Source organism: Scyliorhinus torazame, chromosome 6 (assembly GCF_047496885.1).
Source record: "Scyliorhinus torazame isolate Kashiwa2021f chromosome 6, sScyTor2.1, whole genome shotgun sequence".
Classification (NCBI taxonomy): domain Eukaryota; kingdom Metazoa; phylum Chordata; class Chondrichthyes; order Carcharhiniformes; family Scyliorhinidae; genus Scyliorhinus; species Scyliorhinus torazame.
In genome coordinates this window covers 208054575-208079357 of record NC_092712.1, presented here as the reverse complement: position 1 = coordinate 208079357, position 24783 = coordinate 208054575, and the positions used below count along the sequence as shown (strand labels likewise).

Here is a 24783-nt window from a genome sequence, read left to right as displayed (position 1 = left end):
GATTCCTCCTGGAAGTTGAGGACAAATGTGAACTGTGCCAAGGAGGCCCGGCCAACCATGCCCACATGTCTGGTCTTGCCCCAGATTTGCTGGGTTTGAGGCAACCTTCTTTGAGGCAATGCCTAAAGTGGTGGTATGGCAGTCGGAGTATCCAAAGAGCCAGATCTATTCATTTGGAGGAGCGCCGACGCTCTTGCCTTTGCCTACCTAATCGCCCGCCGGAGAATCTTGCTCAGCTGGCGATCAGCAGCACCACCCAAAGCTGTAGACTGGTTGTCTGACCTATCGGAATTTCCCCAGTTGGAGAAAATTAAATTCGCCATCTGGCGTTTGGATGAAGGCTTCTACAAACCGTGGACCCATTCGCCCAGTTATTCCAAGACCTCATTGTAGCCAACAGCCAATAAGACAAAGGAAGAGAGAGAGGGTGGGGAGGAATAACGAGGCATGGAGCCCAATCATGCCCAGCAAATAACCAAGTACACAGCATCATGCCAACGCAACAGGAACAGGATATATGAACTGATGAGGGAAGAGGGCACGTGAGACAACTAGAAGGGGAGGGGGGAGTCGGGAAGAAAAGGGGGAGAGGGAGGCAGGGGACCCAGCTAGAAATAAATGTCTTTTGGAGAACGTAAAACAAGAAACTGTAACTGTTGTAAATAACAAAAGACAACTGATGTAAATAATGGAAGACAACGGTGTAGAAATCTTTTGATTCCGGTGTATGTTCACTCTTATCTTCGTTCTATATAATATGAAATATCCTTATAAAAACATTTTTAAAAAATCATTGGGGGAGATATGTGTCAGAAGTCAGACTGGACAAGTAGAATCCCTTTTGAACAATTGGGTACTCTAAAGCCGTATAACAAAGCAGCTCTAATTTATATTGTAAATGATTTACAAACCTCAGAATTCTCGGGTTCAGTCACTTCCATCACTGTCAACTTTTTTTTAATGATAAAGGTCTTCATTTTTAATGGAAACTTTGCTCACTGAACCTGTAATTAAGTACAAGCTGTATTATTTAGATTAAGCAATATTAAAAATTAACGCAGAACTGAAATATGCATAGCAGTATATGACATGGAAACGTGGTATTACTTGGTTATCAGTAGTTGGATTATCAAAAACCAAAGCAGTTTCTAATCATGCTTCGTTCATGGAACACTGCAAAACCTAGTTCCTGCATCAATTATTCAACACGTCACGTACAAAATGGCACGTTTATATCTGGTTTCATGTTGAATGTTTCTACTTGCATATTTCAACCTCTAACTCCATTGATAACAGTTAACAATATTTTGCCAATAAGATGTCTTGAGCACTTGCATTCTGCTGATGATTGTGAATCATTTACAATTTAATCTTTTCCAAACTCCCTTCAAAGTAAATAAATACCTCCTTATGTTAACAAGAGGGATGTTTAATTTAGCAGCACTGATTTCTTGCCTCACCATCCATTCGTAAACATAAATGTGTTTTTGATTTTGAGTTCACCTGCCCCTGGGTGGTGGCATATTTTCCCAACCCCTCGGTTTTGCCGTGATCCAATTCTCTATTAATAACTCCTCAGCAATTCGAGATAGGGTGAAATAAGAGTTTTTTTAAACACACTGAAAATGTGGGAGGGGGTGTTGCTGCGTAGCCCTGGTACATTCATACAATAACAGAGGGACAAGAGAAAGAAAGAGGTACAGGGCAAAGACCACAAACAAATTCTAAATATTGTTTCACTTAAGTTCAGAATCAAAGTACAATGACGTATTCTTTCACCGAGTTAGCAGGTTGAAGATGGATGCTGGATAATCCACTTTTCTAGTAGAAATAACTTCCACGATGGACCCATAGGGATGAATTTAGATTTCTGGGGCATTAGAGCCTTTTTAGTGAGAACAAGGTTGTTACTGTTCTGAAGGCCAAACGACCCTTTTACGTAAGTCGTAGCCAGTCACGTTTTCAGTCAGTTTGAAGCCTTTGTCCAGTTTTAAAAAACAAAACAAATTTATAGATTAGTCAGGATGATGTGAATATATATTTATAAAAATATAGAGTGAGATCTTAGCCCCCTGACAGCAAGGAGACCAAAATTATAAACACTACTCCAGATGCGGCCTCACTAATGTCCTATTCAGTTGGAACAAGCCTTCACTGCTTTTATACTACGCTACAGGCCAACATTCCTTTTGTCTTCCTAATTACTTGCTGTACCTGCATGCTAACCTTTTTAAGGTGCATATACAGATAGTGTCTCAAAACCTACAACCTTGGGACAGGTCCACGCTGGATGTCATGTGGACCCGAGCCAGATGGGTTCAAGGGTCGTTTGGGGCACAGAAAAAGATCAATGCACAAAGCCAATAACTAGACCACGCCAATGTGATACCTAGCTAAGCAAGCTGTTCCGTTTATGTAATAAGAATTAAAATTCATTAATAGCAGCTTATAAAAACGTCTCTCCTTTTTATTGGTATCTCTGGCTTTCGAAAAGCTGGATTTGAGACCTATATAGGGATTACTTATTTAATCTGACTCTCTTTCCTGTTGGTTATCCAATTCTCATCCACAATAGCAACACCATGATTTCTTATCCTTTACTGTAACCTTTGATGTGGCAGGGTGGCATAGTGGTTAGCACTGCTGCCTCACAGTACCAGGGACCCAAGTTTGATTCCAACCTTGGTGTGCAGCTTGCACATTCTCCCCGTGTCTGCATGCGTTTCCTCCGGGTGCTCCGGTTTCCAAGTCCAAAGATGCGCAGGTTAGGTGGATTACCCCTATCTAAATTACCCCTTAGTGTCCAAAAGGTTAGGTGGGATTACTGGGTTATGGGGATAGGGTGGGGGTGTGGGGCTAGGTAGGGTGCTCTTTCGGAGGGTTGGTGCAGACTCGATGGGCCAAATGGCCTCTTGCACTGTCGTAATTCTATGAAATCCAAATAAACGACATCTTCTGGTTCGCCTTTGTCGACTTCCTCAAAGGACTCTAATAAATTTGTCATGCACAATTTCCATTCACAAAACTATGCTGACTCTGCTTGATTGTATCGTGATTTTCTAACTACCTCTTTAATAATGGATTCTAGTATTTTCACGGATGACAGATATTAGACTAACTAGCCTAAGCTCCCTGCTTTCTATTTCCCTTCCTTGAATAGTGGTGTTACATTTCTAGCTTTCTAATCCGCTGGGACCTTTCCAGAATCTAGAGAATTTTGGAAAATTATAACCAATTCTTACGACGGTCTCCATGCAAGATCCCCAAATTTATGACTCCAGACTGGGTATCCTTAATTGATTATGCTCCTGGATGAGGAGGGATGAACTGGCTCCCATTCTTTATTCATCCTCTTCAGTTGCAAAAATGTTAATTTAAAAAGGACCCCTTCAATTGTGGATATCTTTATCTAATCCAAATCTCTTTGTTTTAAAAGGAACCAATTTAACCAGGCTTTCTTGAGTTAGAGGAAGAATGATCTTATTAGTTATTGAAACACAAATAATAAAACGCAACTTTTGGACACACAGATTAGAAATGAGAGATGAGTCCAAAATTAACAGTTTTATAGTAAAACGATATACAAATCAACCTTTGACCTGTCCATGAGGATTAGATGATAAAACGTTGCATCTGTTGAGCTTTGTAATTCCAGTCATGCTGGCTTTGGCATTTGAACAGTTTGTTAATGGATTCTTGATTCTGCAGGTTAGTTGAAAGGCATTGTCCTTCCTTTTCGACTGTAGCTTTGCCGACTTGACTTGCTCCCAACAGTCGGAGGGGGAATGAGACTTTACCTGCAAGCAGCAGGGGTACCTAGTAAATGACCCTTACACCACGCAGCAGTACAGTGTAACTATAATATCCGACTGGCACACCGAGAACAAAGTTGAAGTCATTTTTTTACTCCTTTTCTTGTATCTTCCTGGAAGAAGAGATCACAAACATGTCTGTGATATACCTTGTAGGGTGGTAATAGTTTCTGCTGAGATGCCAATACGCTTCCATTATCTCCACAGGAGATTCCAGTTCAGTTTCTCTTTGAAATGTCTCTGTCTGAAAAAGGGTGTGACATTCCATGTCTTTCTCAGTACAGATTATAATCCACATAGGAATTCCAGCAAATGGTTATTTTGCAGCCACAGCCAATTTTGGCTGTTATGTCCTTTTTAAAAAAAAAAAAGCATTTGTCTCATTTAAAAAGTTCAATATATATGTATGTAATTAAGGTCTCCGTTTCAGTGCCATGACACAAGGCGTCCACTCTCTATAGTCCACGGGACTTGTTAGCCTTTTAGTCCCATTCGATTTCCAAGTCCCCTTTCCTCTATTGAATGCGATTGGTTAAAGTTTCCCCCCTGAGGTGCTTTCTTGTGTCTTCTACTCTGAACAAGTAAAGTCTTTGCCATTTCCTTGATTCCCGTCATTAATTTCCAGGTTTATCCTCCCAAGTTAAAAAGTAAAAGTCGTCATAATTCCAGGTGACCATAGGCTGCTTTCCCCTTTCTGGGGGAGAGCGGACTGGTAGTGATTTAATCTGAGGATGACCACACCTCAGGCAAGGGGCAAGGTTGAGAAGGTAGGCATTCATGAATAACCTTCATGAGGGCGGCGCAGTAGCACAGTGGTTAGCACTGCTGCTTCACAGCGCCAGGGTCCCAGGTTCAATTCCCGCTTGGGTCACTGTCGGTGTGGTATCTGCACGTTCTCCCCATATTTGTGTGGGCTTCCTCCGAGTGCTCCGGTTTCCCCTCTCAGTCCAAAGATGTGCAGGTTAGGTGGATTGGCCATGCTAAATTGCCCTTCGTGTCCAAAAAAGGTTAGGTGGGGTTACTGGGTTATGGGGATAGGTTGGAAGTGAGGGTGCTCTTTCCAAGGCCGGTGTAGACTTGGTGGGCCGAATGGCCTCCTTCTGCACTGTAGATTCTATGATTCTATGAATTGGACATTCTGAATTCTCGCTCTGTGTACCCGAACAGGTGCCAGAATGTGGGGACTAGGGGATTTTCACAGCAACTTCATTGCACTTTAATGTAAGCCTACTTGTGACAATAATAAAGATTATTATTAGAATCGTAGCCAGTATGGGAATTGAACGTGCACTGTTGGGTTTGCTCTACATCGCGAACCAGCTGTTTAACCAACTGAGTTATACCGGCCCCAATATTAATTGTAATCGGATAAAGAACTTTTAATTTTGTCTTTTTATCATTTTCCCTCCTGTGACCTTATTTGCTGGTGAACTCTTATGTTTGTATGGCTTGTGCCTTTCTGGGAAGCTCTGATTATAACTACTTGTATTTCTGCTTTCCACTATTGCCATGTTCTTTCTTTAACTTTGCAAAGCTGCCATCATGTGAACACCTATATCTACAACCTTAGTTATATGATTCACCAGTACACTGATTCCAGCAACATTCAGGTGAAGGCTGTCCCATTTCTGATTAATGGAGTTTGACAAGTGGTGTGCCCCAGTGATCTGTGCTGTAGAAACATAGAAAGTTGGAGCAGGAGGCCATTCGGCCCTTCGAGCTGCTCCCATTCATTCTGATCATGGCTGATCATCCAACTCAATAGCCTGATCCTGTTCCCCCCAATATCCTTTGATCCCCTTTGCCCCAAGAGGTATATCTAACTGCTTCTTGAAAACATAGTGTTTTCTGCTTTCTGTGGTAGCGAATCCCACAGACCGACCACTCTCTGGATGAAAAGATTTTTCCTCATCTCAGTCCTTAATGGTCTTCCCTGTATCCTCAGACTGTGACCCCTGGTTCTGGACTCCCCTCGCCTCTCCTTTTCACCATATACATCGTATACATCAATGATTTGGATGAAAGAATTGAGAGTTGTGACCCAAGTTTAGAAATGACACTAAATTTGAAAGCACAGCAAATTGTGTTTGAGAGAGTAAGCAGTTAAACCGGCAAAACTATGGCATATGGAATTTTGTGTGATGTCGTCAACTTTGATTTGAGAAAGGCAAAGTGGAATATGTTAATGCTGAGATTGGGAGCTGTGGAGGAGCAGAAAACTTGAGTGTCTTTATACAGATTCCATTGTAGATTCAGGCTATCGAGCATTAATCATTTTCTTGGACTTGGCTGCACAGTACAATATGCACCAAATTTTACCTGTGGGCATAGTGCATCTTTGAAAATTGGTGCAAAGGTAACATTTATGTGAATCAGTTAATTTACTTGAAACAAAATAAAATGATATATTTGCAGTTGAACTTTTGTTTGAGCTACACCATTAGGATGGAGGATAGCAGATGTTATTGCAACGGTCAAAATAGCTAGATGACAATGTGGAAATTGAATCAATAAGAAAAAGTGAGAAAAAAGTAAGAAAAAAGTGATAATTTAGCGACATAATTATCTGGAAAGACAATAATAGTCAACAGTAGCAATAGGCTGTGTCGCACATCTATTAGAATTCCTTGACTATGTCATAACTTGCTTATCTCTGGGAGTAAAAAAGCTGTAGAAGCGTTTTGTCTTGCACTCGAGAGATTCCCAAGAATACTAATTATAAAGGGAATAACAATATATATTGCATGAGATAAGAGTGCTGATTGGTTGGCGAATGAACTCTGATGGAGGCATTGCCACTGGCCATTCGCAACAGATAAAAGCACTGACCGTACCCAGCCAGTGTCTGCTTGCAAAACTCAAAAATGGTGTCCAACATTAGATGTAATTCAGTGATTGGGCAGAACTTGCTAAACAATCCTGAGTGTGCTAGGATTGGCAACCAATTTAAGATCATCAGTTGGGCTTGTAGTGTGGCTCACTTACGTGCACTAAAAGCTACATATGTAGCTGTCCTTTGCAGACAGGACAAACATAGAAAATAGGAGCAGGCGTCAGCCATTTGGCCCTTTGAGCCTGATCGGCCTTTCGTTATGATCATGGCCTGTCATCCAATTCAGTAACCTTTTTCTGCTTTCCCCTCCCCCATATCCTTTGATCCCTTTAGTCCAAGAGATATATCTAAATAGTTCTTGAAAACATGCACTGTTTTGGCCTCAACTGCTTTCTGTGGTAGAGCATTCAGCATTACTCTCTGGGTGAAGACGTTTCTCCTCATCTCAGTCCAAAATGGTCCACTCCATATCCTCAGACGGTGACCCGTGATTCTGGGCTTCCCCTACCATCAGGAACATCCATCCTGCATCTATCCTGACTAGTCCTGTTAGAATTTTATAGGTTTCTTTCAGGACGCCACATTCTTCTGAACTCTAGGAAAAATGATCCGAACTGACTCAATCTCTCCTCATACGTCAGCCCCATCATCTCAGGAATCAGTCTGGTAAACATTTGCTGCACTCTCTGCATAGCAGTAACCTCATTCCTCCGATAAGGAGACCAAAGTTGCACGCACTATTCCAGGTGTGGTCTCACCAAGGCCCTGTATAACTAGAGCAAGACAACCCTGCTCCTGTACTCTAATCCTCTCACAATGAAGGCCAACATATCATTTGCCTTCTTCACCACCTGCTGCGCCTACATGCTTTCATCAATTGGTGTACAAGTACACCCAGGTCTTGTTGCACATTCCCCTTTCTCAATCTATAGATGTTCAGATAATTTGCCTTCTGTTTTTCTACCAAAGTTATAAGCTCACATTTTTCCACATTATACTGCATGTGCCATGCATTTGCCCATTCACTCAACTTGTCCAAATCACACTGACCGTCATGTCATCTGCAAATTTGGGGATATTGCATTTAGTTCCCTCATTTAAATATATTGTGAATAGCTGGGGTCCTAGCACTGACCCTGTGGTACCCGACAAATCACTGCCTGTTACTTGGGAAAAAACATTTATTCCTACTCTTTGTCTCCTGTTTGCCAACCAGTTTTCTATCCATCTCAATGCACTACCGCCAATTCCATGTGTTTTAATTTTACATGCTGATCTAGTTGAAAGCCTTCTGAAAGTCCAAATAAACCACACCCAGTGGCTCTCCCTCATCATTTCTACCAGTTAAATCCTCTAAGAATTCCAGTAGATTTGCTATGATTTCCCTTTTATAAATCCATGCTGGCTCTATCTGATCCCGACACTATTTTTAAAACATTAAAAAAAAATAAAAAAATGTTATTAAAGCTTTTCATAAAATATCAATAACAAAATGAAAAAGGAACCCAACAGGGTTAAGTACAAAACACAGTCCAGAAAAGCAATCCTCCATACCCCCCTCCCCCCTGTACATAAATAATAAATTAACATAAACACCCCGACTTAATACAACAAGTGTATACACCCCCTCAGACCCTCCAGTGTAAATAACAAAAACAAAAGATAGAAAATAAAGTAACCCCCCCCCCCCGAGTTGCTGCTGCCATTGACCAATGTCTACCGTTCTGCCAGGAAGTCTAAGAACGGTTGCCACCGTCTAAAGAACCCTTGTACTGACCCTCTAAAGGCGAATTTCACCCTCTCCAACTTGATAAACCCCGCCATATCGTTGATCCAGGATTCCATGCTTGGGGGTCTCGCATCCTTCCACTGAAGAAGAATCCTTCGCCGGCCTACCAGGGACGCGAAGGCCAGAATTCCGGCCTCTTTCGCCTCCTGCACTCCCGGCTCCTCTGCCACACCAAATATTGCGAGCCCACAGCCCGGTTTGACCCTGGATCCTACCACCGTCGACACCGTCCTCGCTACGCCCTTCAAAAATTCCTCCAGCGCTGGGCATGCCCAGAACATATGGGTGTGATTTGCTGGGCTCCCTGAGCACCTAACACACCTGTCCTCGCCCCCCAAAAAACGGCTCATCCTTGTCCCGGTCACGTGTGCCCTGTGCAGCACCTTAAACTGTATGAGGCTGAGCCTCGCGCACGATGAGGAAGAGTTCACCCTCCCTAGGGCATCTGCCCATGCCCTTCCTCAATCTCCTCTCCCAACTCCTCCTCCCACTGACCTTTCACCTCCACCACCAAGGCCTCCTCCTCCTCCTGCATCACCTGGTAAGTCTCCGAGATTTCCCCCCCCCCCCCCCCCGTCGCATTGGCAGCCCAGTAGTACCCACAGAGGTTGGGCAGCGCCAGTCCCCCTCTATCTCTACTCCGCTCCAGGAACACCCTTCTCACCCTCTGAGTCCCTCGAGCCCACACAAACCCCATTATACTCCTGTTAACCCGCCTGAAAAAAGCCTTCGGGATAAACACGGGGAGGCACTGGAACAGGAACAAAAACCTTGGGAGCACCGTCATTTTGATTGACTGCACCCTACCCGCCAAGGACAGCGGCAACGTGTCCCACCTCTTGAACTCCTCCTCCATTTGCTCCACCAGCCTTGTAAAATTAAGCCTATGCAGGGCCCCCCAGCTCCCAAATACCTGAAGCTCCTCTCCGCCTTTTTTAGTGGGAGCTCGCCAATCCCCCTCTCCTGGTCCCCTGGATGAACTACGAACAGCTCGCTCTTCCCCATGTTGAGCTTGTACCCCGAAGAGTCCCCGAATTCCCTAAGAATCCTCATTACCTCCGGCTTTCCTCCCACCGGGTCTGCCACATACAGCAGCAGGTCGTCCGCATAAAGCGACACCCTATGCTCCTCCCCACCCTGCACCAACCCCCTCCAGTTCCTTGACTCCCTCAGTGCCATAGCCAGGGGTTCAATTGCCAGTGCGAAGAGCAGGGGGGGCAAGGGACACCCCTGTCTCGTCCCTCGGTGCAACCAAAAGTACTCGGACCTCCTCCTGCTTGTGGCCACACTCGCCATCGGGACCTCATACAACAGCCTAACCCACCTGACAAACCCCTCCCCAAACCCGAACCTCTTCAGCACCTCCCACAGGTACCCCCGCTCTACCCTATTGAAGGCTTTCTCAGCGTCCATCGCCACCACTATCTCCACCTCCCCCTCCCTCGCCGGCACCATGATAACGTTCAAAAAGCTCCGCACATTCGCGTTCAACTGTCTCCCCTTCACAAACCCTGTCTGGTCTTCATGGATGATCTGCGGCACACAATCCTCCATCCTCGTGGCTATGACCTTCGCCAGCACCTTGGCATCTACATTTAGCAAGGAAATCGGTCTGTAAAGGTCCTGTCTACCAGCGGGCCCAACAGGTCCATATATTTTTTGTAGAATTCGACCGGGAAACGGTCCGGCCCCGGTGCCTTCCCCGCCTGCATGCTTCCGATCCCTTTGATCAGCTCCTCCAGCCCAATCGGGGCCCCCAATCCCGCCACCAGTCCCTCTTCCACCTTTGGAAACCTCAATTGGTCCAGGAAGCGGCCCATCCCTCCCTCCCTCCCGTGGGGGCTCGGATCGGTACAATTCCTCGTAAAAGTCCCTGAAGACCCCATTGATGCCAACCCCACTCCGCACCACACTCCCTCCCCTTTCCTTTAGTCCCCCGATCTCCCTTGCTGCGTCCCGCTTCCGAAGCTGATGCGCCAGCATCCGGCTTGCCTTTTCCCCATACTCGTAAATCGCCCCCTGGGCCTTCCTCCACTGCACCTCCGCCTTCCTGGTGGTCACCAGGTCGAATTCGGCCTGGAGGCTACGCCTCTTCCTCAACAATCCTTCCTCGGGCTCCTCCGCATACCTCCTGTCTACCCTCACCATCTCCCCCACCAACCTCTCCCTCTCCACCTGCTCCCTCCGCTCCTTGTGGGCCCTAATGGAGATCAGCTCTCCCCTCACCACCGCCTTCAGTGCTTCCCATACCATCCCCACTCGGACCTCCCCATTATCGTTGGTCTCCAAGTACGTCTCTATACTTCCTCGGACCCGTTCGCTCACCTCCTCGTCCGCCAACAGCCCCCCCTCCAAGCGCCACAGCAGGCGCTGGTCCCTCTCCTCCCCCATCTCCAAGTCCACCCAATGCGGGGCGTGGTCCGAAATGGCTATTGCCGAATACTCAGTATCCTCTAGTCTCGCTATCAGCGCCCCCCTCCAAATGAAAAAGTCGATTCGGGAATATACCTTATGGACATGTGGGAAGAATGAAAATTCCCTAGCCCCCGGCCTTGCAAATCTCCAAGGCTCCACCCCTCCCACCTGATCCATAAACCCCCTCAGCACTCTAGCCTCCGCCGGCCTCCTACCCGTCCTAGACCTGGAGCGATCCAGCACTGTGTTAAAGTCTCCTCCCATTATCAGGCCCCCACTTCCAAGTCTGGGATCCGACCCAACTTACGCCACATAAAACCCGCATCGTCCCAGTTCGGGGCATACACATTGACCAGTACCACCCTCTCTCCCTGCAATTTACCACTTACCATTTTGTACCTACCGCCATTATCTGCCACAATGCTCGACGCCTCGAATGACACCTTCTTTCCCACCAAGATTGCGACCCCTCGATTATTGGCATCCAGCCCCGAGTGAAACACCTGACCTACCCACGCTTTTCTCAATCTTACCTGGTCTGCCACCTTCAGGTGTGTCTCCTGAAGCATACCAAATCCGCCTTGAGCCCCTTCAGGTGTGCGAACACGCTGGGCCGCTGAACCGGCCCATTCAGCCCCCTTACATTCCAGGTTATCAGCCGGATCAGGGGCCTACCCGCCCCCCTCCCCCGCCGACTAGCCATGACCCCTCCTCGGCCAGCCATGCGCCCGCACCCCACACCCGGCCCGTTCCCCACAGCGGCATACCCCCGCCTTGATACCCCCCCCCTCCCCCCACTCGCTCCAGCTCCTCCTTGACCATAGCAGCAGCAACTCTACCCCCCCCCCCCCCCCCCCCCCCCCCCCCCCGGGCTAGGACCCATCCTAGCTGATTTACTCCCCCCATTGCACTTCCGCAAGTCAGCTGACTCCTGCTGACCCCGGCCACTCCCGCCTCTCCTTCGACTCCTCCCATTGTGTGGCACACCCTCCCATCCCGTCTTCATCCATAGGCTCTCCCCCTCCACCTTCCGTTCTAAGCGCGGGAAACAACCCTTGCTTCTCTGCGCCGGCCCCGCCCCCTCCAGTCTTCAGCGTGGGAAAAAGTCCGCGCTTTCCACCTACCAGGCCCCGCCACCTCTGACGCACCCCCTTTTACAGGCCCGGTCCCCTCACCCTGACTCGGGCCTCCCCCTCGGGGCCCCATCTCACCGCCATCCACCCCCCCGTTCCGTTTACCTGCCCCCCCTCCAAGAGCACCCCCCCCCCCCCCCCCCGACCAACCCAACCAAAACAGTGCCCAGCCACCCACACCGACCCGAAAGAGAAAAACACAGAGAAAAAGAAACCCAGAACAATACAAACAACCCCCCCCCCTCGAAACAAAAATAAACCTAACATATCAACCGCAGTCCCCAATCACCCATCCCGACCCTCAATCTGTGTCCAACTTCTCAGCCTGAACAAAGGCCCACGCCTCCTCCGGAGACTCAAAGTAATGGTGCCGGTCCTTGTAGGTAACCCACAGTCGCGCCGGCTGCAACATGCCAAACTTCACCCCCTTCCTGTGCAGCACCGCCTTCGCTCGATTGTACCCGGCCCTCCTCTTCGCCACCTCCGCACTCCAGTCCTGATATATCCGAACCTCCGCGTTCTCCACCTGCTGCTCCTCTCCTTCTTGGCCCACCTGAGCACACACACTCGATCGACGAACTGATGGAACCTCACCAGCACCGCCCGCGGAGGCTCGTTAGCCTTGGGCCTTGCCAGCACTCTATGGGCCCCTTCCAGCCCCACGGGCCCCTGGAAGGACCCCGCTCCCGAGTTCAACATGGTGACCACATAGGCCTCCCGGCCCCTCCGGGAGGTCCAGAATCCGCAGATTCATCCGCCTCGACCGATTCTCCATCTCCTTGAACCGCTCCTGCCATTTCTTGTGGAGCGCCTCGTGCGCCTCCACCTTTACCGCCAGGCCTAAGATCTCGTCCTCATTGTCAGAGATCTTTTGTCGAGCCTCGCGGATCACCACCCCCTGGGCCGTCTTGTGTCTCCAGCAGCTTATCAGTAGAAGCCTTCATCGGCTCTAGCAGGTCCGTTTTAATCTCTCTGAAGCAGCGCTGGATACCCTCCTGCTGCTCTTCCGCCCACTGCATCCACGCTGCCTGGTCTCCCCCCGCCGCCATTTTGTCATTCTTCCCTCGCACGTTCTTCGGGTCCAACGCCACCTTTTTTTTTTCGCCCCGCTCCTAGTTGAAGCCATATACTGACGGGGAGCTGTTAAAGACTCCTTCCCACACCGGGAAACGTCGAAAAAGAGCTGATTGGAGCCCTGAAAAGAGCCCAAAAGTCCGTTCTTGCGGGAGCCGCCCAACGTGCGACTTAGCTCCGCATAGCCGCAACTGGAAGTGACTATTTTTAAAACATGTCCACCCATTGCACTTGTTTTCAACTAAACAGAAGCTTGGAGAGGACTGCCATTCCTCAGTTCATTTCCCAAGGCAATATCTTGTCCAATCAGTTGACCTGTCTGGTTGAATTCAAACAATAAGCTTGGCAGTTAACTGGTCCCCTGTGCATTGTCCATGCCAATGTCTGTGCCAATCAGAGCCTGCATGTCAACCAATCAACACTCTTCTCGTGCAGTGTAAACTATTGTTCCCTTTGCAATTGGCATGCTTGTGAATCTTTATGAATACAAGGCAAAATGCTTTGACAGTGTGTCTCTTTTTCAGCAATGCTCAAGTTATGTCCATAATTCCTCAGCAAAGGCTAAATATTGGATCCTTGAATTGAAAAAAGTTCCATTTTGAGCCTTCTGATGATCAGATCTTCCCGTACCAGCCTCCCCGAACAGGCGCCGGAATGTGGCGACTAGGGGCTTTTCACAGTAACTTCATTGAAGCCTATTTGTGACAATAACCTATTATTATTATTATTATTATTGTGGAAATGGGGTAAATTAATTAGCTGAATTGAAAACATGAGCTGGAAAAATAATGTTGAACCTCACATTGTGGTGGTGCATTTGATGTGTTTAAAAGCGTATTCCCTCATTATCTACCTCTCTCAAATACATAAATAAACAATGAACTAATTTAGTACTTTATTCAGTTTGAACCTTGATGTGTTTTATATATAATAGGGCCCTATATCTCAGCTTACTGTGTATTTTTTCGAAATTAAAAAATATTGAATGACACATAATGAAAACAATATTCGTGAATGGCTTAATACTTTGTGGTAATACAATACACTTGCAGCAAGCACCAAACTTTATCTTTGTTGATTTAATATCAAGTGAACATGCCTCTTAATCACTTGTTAACATTTGCTTAACTTCTGCAGATTGCAACACAGTTTGCCACCATTTCTAACAATCAAATGGTTTGGTTTGTGATATTTGCATTTCATGTATACATAAGAAAATATTACATACCTTTTAGCATATTTCACTAAATGCTTTTTCCCATACATTCAAAATGAACAGGACTTCTAGCATCTCCCCAGTCTGCACCAGGTATCTTGGAGACCAAAAGTATTGAAAAAACGGGTAATAGCGCAAGTAGAGAAAACAGCACAGTGGACTTCAGCAAGGTAATTATGTAGACAAAGTGGCAAAAATAGAGGTACTGAATGATTTTTCAGATTTAAAAAAAAAAAAGTCTGTACTATTCTATAAAGTTATTTTAAACCAGAGTTTAATCTCATCAAAGATAATCTATCTCCTTACAAGCATTTCCTTTTACTATAGTGTTTGAGATTGTTTCATAAGCCTTATAGTTGCGTAGAATCAATTATCAGTTTGTTAGTATGGTAAACCCCTGTGTGTCATTGTAAATTTTGAGTAATCAGTGGCATCCTTGAATGCTTGCAAAGTATAGTTCTTGGACCTTCCAAATCTCCAGTTTCCTTATCAATATCTAGAAGAACCACTTGACTTACAAAGCTGGCCAGATTTGCAGTGACCTCCCCTTGGGACGTCTAATTGACAGTATATCTGATGTGTAGGCAGGCTTGGAAGCAGTGGTGATGAACCTGCTGATATCCAGATAGATATTAATTTTGAACGTCTTAAGTACAGTGTATATGCTTTGTCCATCGAAACACTACAGTGCAGAAGGTGCCCATTTGACCTATCAAGTCTGCAATGACCCTCTGAAAAAGCACCTACTTATGCCCACTCTGCCGCCCAATCCCCATAATCTCACCTAATTTGCACGTATTTAGACACTAAGGGGCAATTTTAGGATGACCAACCTGCACATCTTTGGGCAGGTGTTAATTATAGATGCAGCTTTTACTGGTGGAATGTGTCATTAATTTTCAATGCTACTGGAACCATCCACATTTAAAAGGAAATTAATGCATTAGAGATCTCGGAGAAAAACACTAAATACTATGAGAGTAAGGCACTAGATTTCATAGAATTTTACAGAATTGTTATAGCACTGTAGGAGGGTATTTGGCCTGTTATGTCTGTGCTAGTAGTTCTTGGGAGCAATCTACTAGTTTCCTCCTGCCTCCATAGTCCTGCATATTCTTCTTTTTCAGGCAATAGCCCAATCCTCTCTCCAATGAATCAATTGGACCAGTTCCACCACACTCGGGCAGTGCAGCCCAGATTGTAATCTCTTGCTGCATGAAAAAAAAAAATCCTCATTCCTCTGTGGCTTCTTTTGCAATGCCCTCTAGTTCTCGATCTTTCCACTGATGGAAGGATCCATAACTTCTCAGATCAGCGTCCTCATACCTACCTTTGTCCCTTTTCTTCTACATTATCCTGCTCACATTTCACAATGCTTCCAAGTTTTGTGTCATTTGCAATTTTTAAAATTCTGCCCTATGCATCAAGATCTAAGTAATATATCAGGAAGAACAAAGATGCCCACAAAGATCCCTGGGGAATTACATTACAAACCTTCCTCCAGTCTGAAAAACATCCATTTACCACTTCTCACTTTCCTATCACTCAGCCAATTCCACATCCATGCTTCTACTGTCCCTGCCAGGAGAGACCCACCTTTTGTTGAGGAAAAAGAATATGGCCTAATATGCTAAGTGGCACAATGTGTATTTTGGTGCATATTTTAAAAGTAATATGTCTCATCTCTGAAAATGGATTAGAAATGTTCCTCAAAATTAACTTATCAAGCAAAGATGATCACTGATTTTATTGAATTGAGAATCTGGCCAAGATCATTTAGCCCTTAATTGACTGTTTGTTCTAAAGGGAGCCCCTGATTAGACAAAGATACTCCACGGCAATAGAATAATACCTTGTACATTACAACGTATAATACTCTGCACTTTACTGTTGACAGCACCATTGGACATTGCTTGCATTTATTTGTTTTTATTCCTTTGACTCCGGTTCTTACCCATTTATTTGCAACTTGGGTCACTAACAAGTAACAAGTGTCACGAATATTGGGAAATTAGGCGGTCAGAACACATGGTAGCATCAAGGAACCTGCCCTCTTTTCTCTATTAATGATAGAAATTTGTTTTAATAGCATGTGCTAAGGTAAAAGTGATTAAATTCTTTGTAAAATACCATAGTTCATGTTGGATTGGGATTATGCCAGTCAAGTTTGGATAATGCAAGTGAGACTTTAATGTTTGTCCATTTGATCACTTTGTGAGAGAGGTCAATTGAGAAAATTGTAACTTCTGCCTTTCAAATGTTAACTCATTTTATTTGATGGTATATGACTCAATATTTTGTGAGATTCTTTTCTTTAAAAATGTATGAAAAATAACATGTGGCAACTTGTTGAGATACTTTTCATTAATTAGTTGAATAGAATTCATATCAATTTAAATGCACTCTCAAAACACAGGCCATACAGACACTTCTGCACAGCTTTATCTTTCTGCTGTGGCACTTTTAGAGGATTTAGACAATGTTACTATGGCTCACACTTAAAGATGAATAAAAATTAATGGTTTGGGATTATAAGCCAAAAATACATTGTGCCTTGTGATAAATTGTTCAGTTAATGTTTACTTGGTCAGGGTGTTATACTACTTCTCCCAGAGTTGGCTCAAAATTTCATGTTTAATTTTAAAAACTTTTTTTGCTGTAATTAGTTCATGTCAATTGTTTAATTTCCTGTAAATTATTTAGGCTACAGTTTGAAGCAGGTATATTTGTGCCTGCACCTCTATTATGACTTTTTTCTTGTTTTCCCCTGTTTGCTTTGCTCTCGTGACCTCGTTTTTTTTTTAATGTGCCTTCCCTGACTCCTGGTTGGACTGGAGTCTGAGTCCTGGCACTGTAGTTGTGTCACACTTGGTATGAGACTCAAGAGGTCAACAGTAAGTTTTTAGCTCTTTGGCTTCTGATGTACTACTGTTGTGTACATTGTTTTATTTTGTGTGTGTTTTTAATGGTCTTCGCCAGTGTTGAATCTTCCGTTTTATGTGGTGATGGCTATACATTGGCATGAGTATATACAGAAGTTGTTAGTTTAACTGTGTTCAATTAAGATGAATGTTATTGAAATTGGATTTGCAGCAGTTAATAAGCAATATTTATTGACTTGGATATTTGGAATTTAAATGCCATATAATAATAATGTCTTCAAATATATTCCCCTCCATATAATATCTTTAAACTAGATTGAGACATATTATAAAAAGTTTACCCAATCCAATTTTAAAAACTGATTTTATCTTTGAATAATATATCACAACCTTGAGCCCCTAAGGTGCCCAGTGTTTGGGTGAGACTCCCAATTTACACCCTTTCAGATTCTATACTGAATTGTCTGAATTGCTGTGTGCACAACGAAAGCATACAAATTCAAATTAATTTAGATTAGGCTTATTATTGAACCTTTTTCATGTTGGAGGAAGTAATTCGTTGTTATCTGTGCGACTAAAATATTTCTCAGCTCCTTACAATCTTGTCCATCCGCATTGCAGGTGGACATGAACTTCATGAGGAAGATTCCACCTGGTGCTGAGGCTTCCAATGTCTTAGTGGGAGAGGTGAACTTCCTTGAGAGACCCATCATAGCCTTTGTTCGTCTGTCTCCTGCTATTCTTCTTACAGGACTTACAGAAGTTCCTATTCCAACCAGGTGAAAGTGACATCAAAGATCATCTTTATTTTATCGGAAGTATAGTATAGCTGTGATTTACTCCTGGTAAAATTGCTCCTTCAATGCAATATAAAATATTGTTCCCTCTGTGGAAATAAATAGTGGTTGTTCTTTTTTGTCATTCATAGAATGCGAATGTTGATAGTCTCTAATTGGCATTGGGGGGATGGTGGTGATGAATTTGCTTCTGGGATTGTTTTTTTAAATTATGAATTAGAGTACCCAATTCATTTTTGTCCAATTAAGGGGCAATTTTAGCATGTTCAATCCACCTACCTAGCACATCTTTATGGAGGCGAAACCCACGCAAACACTGGGAGAATGTGCAAACTCCACTCGGACAGTGACCCAGAGCCGGGATCGAACCTGGGACCTCGGCGCCATGAGACTGCAGTGCTAACCACTGCGCCACCATGCTGCCCTGCTTCAGGGATTGTTGATGCTCATGAAGTGCCTGCTTGGTACCATGACAGTGCAACTCCATTTTCTGTTTGTGTTGGTATTGTTGATGCCAAGAAAAATTGATAAAATCAGAAACCTAAATATCTTAACAAGCCAGTCCAGATGGAAAACTAAATGAAGATATGGAAGGACATTTTCTCGTGGCAGCTGAGTTGCTTTTGAAGAATATTATTACTTCTAAGTGGGATAAATTCAGTCTAATTCTTTACTTGGACATTCTGGGATATGCAGGCAGTATATTAATGATGCTTCTCTTTCAGCCTTAAACTTGCACCCTTTTAACACAGCAGTCCTGTGATGCATCTTACGTTTCCAGAAAGTTCCAGAAAGCCAAATTCAATCAAAAGCTTGAATCGGGTAGACGGGGACTGTAACTGTGCCACAAAATGTATTGTAATCTGCAGCATAGCGTCAGCTTACACATTACATTAATGACATCCAACTCACTGCTCCAGCCCCCTTGACCCCTCCACTGTCTCTGTTGTCTGACAGCTTGCTCAATATCTAGCCTTGGACCAGCTTCAGATTTCCATCATTGGGAAGACTGAAGCCATTGTCTTTGGCCTGTACAATTTCCTGTGTATCCTCACCATGGATTGCAACGCCCATCCCGTCAATTGGCTGAAGCAGTCTTGAGTTCTATTTAACCGTGAGCTGAACTTCAACTGCATGTTCTCTCCATCAGAATTCCGTTTCCTGTCATCCTGATGTTGTCTGTCTCTGGCACTGCCACAATCTGACTCATGACGCTCTTTCCCATGTCTTTGCCATCTCCAGACTTGACAATTGCAATACTCCATGGCCAAGCATTCCAAGGTCTACCCTCATAAGCTTCAGCTCAACCAAAACTTTGTTGCCAATATCTTATCCTACTCCTCTATCACAACTGTTCTTATTAATGTATAGTTAATAGTTTTGTTCAAAGATAATTGACTGGGCTTTCATTTGCTCAAAATATTCATTATGCGCCACTTACGTGACACAAATGTTAACTGCGACTTGCTTTTAAAAAAAAATATATTTTATTCAAATTTTTCGGCCAAACAAAACAATACAAAGGTTTTCCTTTTTACAACAATAAAACAATATAAATAACAGTGACCGTTTTAACTAATAAATAAATAATATATAAACTAAATGGCAACTGCCATAACAAAAATAATAACTCTCCAGAGATAAAATCAAACAATCCAATATACATAACCAAGTACAAATAGCTACACAAAAACACCCCTGAGGACCCACCCGAGCCCCCCCCCCCCCCCCCCCCCCCCCCCCCTTCCCCCCTGGGTTGCTGCTGTTGCCTTCCCATTTCCTTTATCGTTCTGCGAGGTAGTCAATGAATGGTTGCCACCGCTGGTGAACCCTTGAGCCGAACCCCTTAGTGCGAACTTTATCCGTTCTAGTTTTATAAACCCTGCCATGTCATTTATCCAGGTCTCCACGCCCGGGGGTTTGGCTTCCTTCCACATAAGCAATATCCTTCGCCGGGCTACTAGGGACGCAAAGGCCAAGACATCAGCCTCTTTCGCCTCCTGCACTCCCGGCTCTTCTGCAACCCCGAACATAGCCAACCCCCAGCCTGGCTCGACCCGGACCCCCACCACCTTCGAAAGCACCTTTGCCACCCCCACCCAGAACCCCTGCAGTGCCGGGCATGACCAAAACATGTGGGTGTGGTTTGCTGGGCTTCTCGAGCATCTCCCACACCTATCCTCTACCCCGAAAAATTTAGTGAGCCTTGCTCCGGTCATATGACCACGGGGCAGCACGGTAGCCTTGTGGATAGCACAATTGCTTCACAGCTCCAGGGTCCCAGGTTCGATTCCCGGCTTGGGTCACTGTCTGTGCGGAGTCTGCACATCCTCCCCGTGTGTGCATGGGTTTCCTCCGGGTGCTCCGGTTTCCTCCACAGTCCAAAGATGTGCAGGTTAGGTGGATTGGCCATGATAAATTGCCCTTAGTGTCCAAAATTGCCCTTAGTGTTGGGTGGGGCTACTGGGTTATGGGGATCGGGTGGAGGTGTTGACCTTGGGTAGGGTGCTCTTTCCAAGAGCCGGTGCAGACTCGATGGGCCGAATGGCCTCCTTCTGCACTGTAAATTCTATGATATGCGCCCTGTGCAAAACCTTGAATTGTATCAGGCTTAGCCTGGCGCACGAGGACGACGAGTTTACCCTACGTAGGGCATCAGCCCACAGCCCCTCCTCAATCTCTTCCCCCAGCTCTTCTTCCCATTTCCCCTTCAGCTCATCCACCATGATCTCCCCCTCGTCTCTCATTTCCCTGTACATATCCGACACCCTACCATCCCCCACCCATGTCCCTGAGATCACTCTATCTTGAATCTCCTGCGTCGGGAGCTGCGGGAATTCCCTCACCTGTTGCCTCGCAAATGCCCTCAGTTGCATGTACCGAAATGCATTCCTTTGGGGCAACCCATATTTTTCCGTCAGCGCTCCCAGACTCGCAAACGTCCCGTCTACGTACAGATCCCTCAGTTGCACAACCCCAGCTCTCTGCCATGCTCCGAATCCCCCATCTATTCTCCCCGGGACAAACCTATGATTATTTCTTATCGGGGACCGCACCGAGGTTCCCGTCCTTCCCCTATGTCGTCTCCACTGCCCCCAAATATTTAGCGTTGCCACCACCACTGGACTTGTGGTGTATTTCTTCGGGGAGAACGGCAACGGCGCCGTCACCAGTGCTTGTAGGCTGGTTCCTTTGCAGGATGCCATCTCCAATCTCTTCCACGCCGCTCCCTCCCCTTCTCCCATCCACTTACACACCATTGAGATATTGGCGGCCCGGTAGTATTCACTTAGGCTCGGTAGTGCCAGCCCCCCCCCTATCCCTGCTACGCTGCAAGAACCCCCTCCTCACTCTCGGGGTCTTCCCGGCCCACACAAAACTCATGACACTTTTCTCAATTTTCGTGAAAAAAGCCTTCGTGACCATCGCCGGAAGGCACTGAAACACAAAAAGGAATCTCGGGAGGACTACCATTTTGACCGCCTGCACCCGACCCACCAGTGACAGGGGCACCATGTCCCATCTCTTAAAATCCTCCTCCATCTGTTCCACCAATCTTGTTAAATTAAGCCTATGTAAGGTTCCCCAACTCCTGGCTATCTGAATCCCTAAGTACCGGAAATCTCTTGTTACCTTCCTCAGCGGTAAATCATCTATTCCCCTGCTCTGCTCCCCCGGATGCACCACAAACAACTCACTCTTCCCCATATTCAATTTGTACCCAGAAAATTCCCCAAACTCCCTGAGTGTCTGCATTATCTCAGGCATCCCCTCCACTGGGTCTGCTACATACAGCAATAAATCATCTGCATACAGAGATACCCGGTGTTCTTCTCCTCCCCTGAGTACCCCCCTCCACTTCCTGGAGCCCCTCAGTGCTATGGCCAGGGGCTCAATCGCCAATGCAAACAGTAACGGAGACAGGGGACACCCCTGCCTCGTCCCTCCATGAAGACGGAAGTAGTCAGACATCTGCCTGTTCGTGACCACACTCGCCACCGGGGCCCTATACAGCAGCTGTACCCATCCAACAAACCCTTCTCCAAAACCAAATCTCCTCAGCACCTCCCACAGATAATCCCACTCCACTCTGTCGAATGCTTACTCGGCGTCCATCGCCACCACTATCTCTGCCTCCCCCTCTGGTGGGGGCATCATCATTACCCCTAGCAACCTCCGTATGTTCGTGTTCAGCTGTCTCCCCTTAACGAACCCAGTTTGATCCTCGTGATCCACCCCCGGGACACAGTCCTCTATCCTCGTCGCCATCACCTTGGCCAGGAGCTTAGCATCTACATTTAAAAGGGAAATGGGCCTGTAGGACCCACACTGCAGCGGGTCTTTTTCCTTCTTCAAAAGGAGCGATATCGTCGCCTCCGACATAGTTGGGGGCAACTGTCCCCTTTCCCTGGCCTCATTAAAGGTTCTCGTCAAAAGCGGGGCCAGTAGGTCCATATATTTCCTATAAAATTTCACCGGGAATCCGTCCGGTCCCGGGGCCTTCCCTGCCTGCATGCTCCCAATCCCTTTTACCACCTCCTCCATCTCAATCTGTGCTCCCAGTCCCACCCTCTCCTGCTCCTCCACCTTCGGGAATTCCAGCTGATCCAGGAAACACCTCATTCCCTCCTTCCCTTCCGGGGGCTGAGCCTTATATAACCTCTCATAGAATGCCTTGAACACCCCGTTCATTCTCTCCGCTCCCCGTTCCATCTCTCCCTCCTCATCTCTCACCCCACCTATCTCTCTCTCTGCTCCCCTCTTCCTCAATTGGTGGGCCAGTAGCCGACTCGCCTTCTCTCCATAATCATACTGTACACCCTGTGCCCTCCTCCACTGTGCCTCTGCCTTACCCGTGGTCAGCAGGTCAAATTCCACATGTAACCTTTCTCTTTCCCTGTACAGTCCCTCCTCCGGTGCCTCTGCATATTGCCTGTCCACCCTCAGAAGTTCTTTCAACAATCGCTCCCTTTCTTTACCCTCTTGCTTCCCTTTATGTGCCCTTATGGATATCAGTTCCCCTCTGACCACCGCCTTCAACGCCTCCCAGACCACTCCCACGTGAACCTTTCCATTGTCATTAAGCTCCAAGTACCTTTCAATACACCCCCTCACCCTTAAACATACCCCCTCATCCGCCAATAAGCCCATATCCATTCTCCAGAGTGGGTGCTGTTCTTTTTCCTCTCCTACCTCCAGGTCTACCCAATGTGGAGCGTGGTCCGAAATGGCTATGGCCGTATATTCCGTCCCTGTCACCTTCGGAATCAGTGCCCTTCCCAAGACAAAAAAGCCTATCCGTGAGTATACTTTGTGAACATGGGAGAAAAATGAGAACTCCTTACTCCTAGGCCTACTAAATCTCCAGGGGTCTACCACTCCCACCTGCTCCATGAAGTCCTTGAGCAGCCTGGCTGCTGCCGGCCTCCTCCCGGTCCTGGACCTCGACCGGTCCAGCCCTGGATCAAGCACCGTATTGAAGTCTCCCTCCATTACCAACTTTCCCGCCTCCAGGTCCGGGTTACGTCCCAACATACGCCTCACAAAATTTGCATCATCCCAGTTCGGGGCATATACGTTCACCAGAACCACCGCCTCCCCTTGCAATCTGCCACTCACCATCACATATCTACCCCCACTATCCGCCACTATGGTCTTTGCCTCAAACAGTACCCGTTTCCCCACTAAGATAGCCACCCCCCTATTCTTCGCATCTGACCCCGAATGAAACACCTGTCCCACCCACCCTTTACGTAGTCTGACCTGATCTATCCGTTTCAGATGCGTCTCCTGCAACATAACCACATCTGCCTTTAATTTCTTCAGGTGTGCGAGTACCCGTGCCCTTTTAATCGGCCCGTTCAGCCCCCTCACGTTCCACGTGATCAGCTAGGTTGGGGGGCTCTTTACCCCCCCCCCCCCTTGTCGACTAGCCATCCCCTTTTTTAACCCAGCTCCTCACCCGGTTCCCACGTACCCGTATATCCCCCCGACGGTGCCCTCCTGCCTCGACCACCCCATCCCATAACCGCTCCCCCTTCTCCTTAGCAGCAGCAACCCAGTTAATCCCCCCCCCTCCCCTCCGCTAGATCCCCCTCTAGCGTAGTTGCACCCCCCATGTTGCTCCCAGAAGTCAGCAAACTCTGGCTGACCTCAGCTTCCCCTCTTGTCCTCGGCTCCCACTGTGCGAGGCCCCCTCCTTCCTGCGTCCCTGTTCCCGCCATAATTACCATAGCGCGGGAACAAAGCCCGCGTTTCCCACTCGGCCCCTCCCCTAATAGCCGGCGCCCACAGTTCCTCATGCTCCCCCCCCCCCCCCCCCCCACAAACATGGGGAAGAGAGAGAAGTTACAGGATCACATAATTAACAAATTGAAAAATCATCTCCCGCCCCCGCCCCCCACCCACTTCCTCTTACTCGCCCCACATAATCACCCCATCACTTAGTCCCAAAAGCTCTTTCTCTCGCCAGACTATTCCAGCTTCTCATCCACAATGAATGTCCACGCCTCTTCTGCCGCCTCAAAGTAGTGGTGCTTCCCTTGGTGTGTGACCCACAATCTCGCCGGTTGCAACATTCCAAACTGGACCTTCTTTTTGTGAAGCACTGCCTTAGCCCGATTGAAACTTGCCCTCCTTCTCGCCACCTCCGCACTCCAATCCTGGTATACGCGGATCACCGCCTTCTCCCACCTACATCTCCGAGTTTTCTTCGCCCATCTGAGAACCATCTCTCTGTCATTGTAGCGGAGAAACCTCACCACTATAGCTCGAGGTATTTCTCCAGCCTTTGGTCTTCGCGCCAGAACTCGATAAGCTCCCTCCTCTTCCA

At 46.7% G+C, this 24783-nt stretch overlaps 1 protein-coding gene across 8 annotated transcripts in view; it reads left to right on the top strand.

Annotated features, from left to right (window-relative positions):
• Positions 1 to 24783, top strand: part of slc4a7 (solute carrier family 4 member 7) — a 271390-nt gene that overhangs the window by 169373 nt on the left and 77234 nt on the right. For all 8 annotated transcript variants that reach the window (XM_072509348.1, XM_072509347.1, XM_072509344.1 and 5 more), the window contains 2 exons: positions 14336 to 14442; positions 17776 to 17933. In XM_072509348.1, coding sequence (XP_072365449.1) covers positions 14336 to 14442; positions 17776 to 17933 — 265 coding nt within the window. The remainder of the gene's footprint in view (positions 1 to 14335; positions 14443 to 17775; positions 17934 to 24783) is intronic.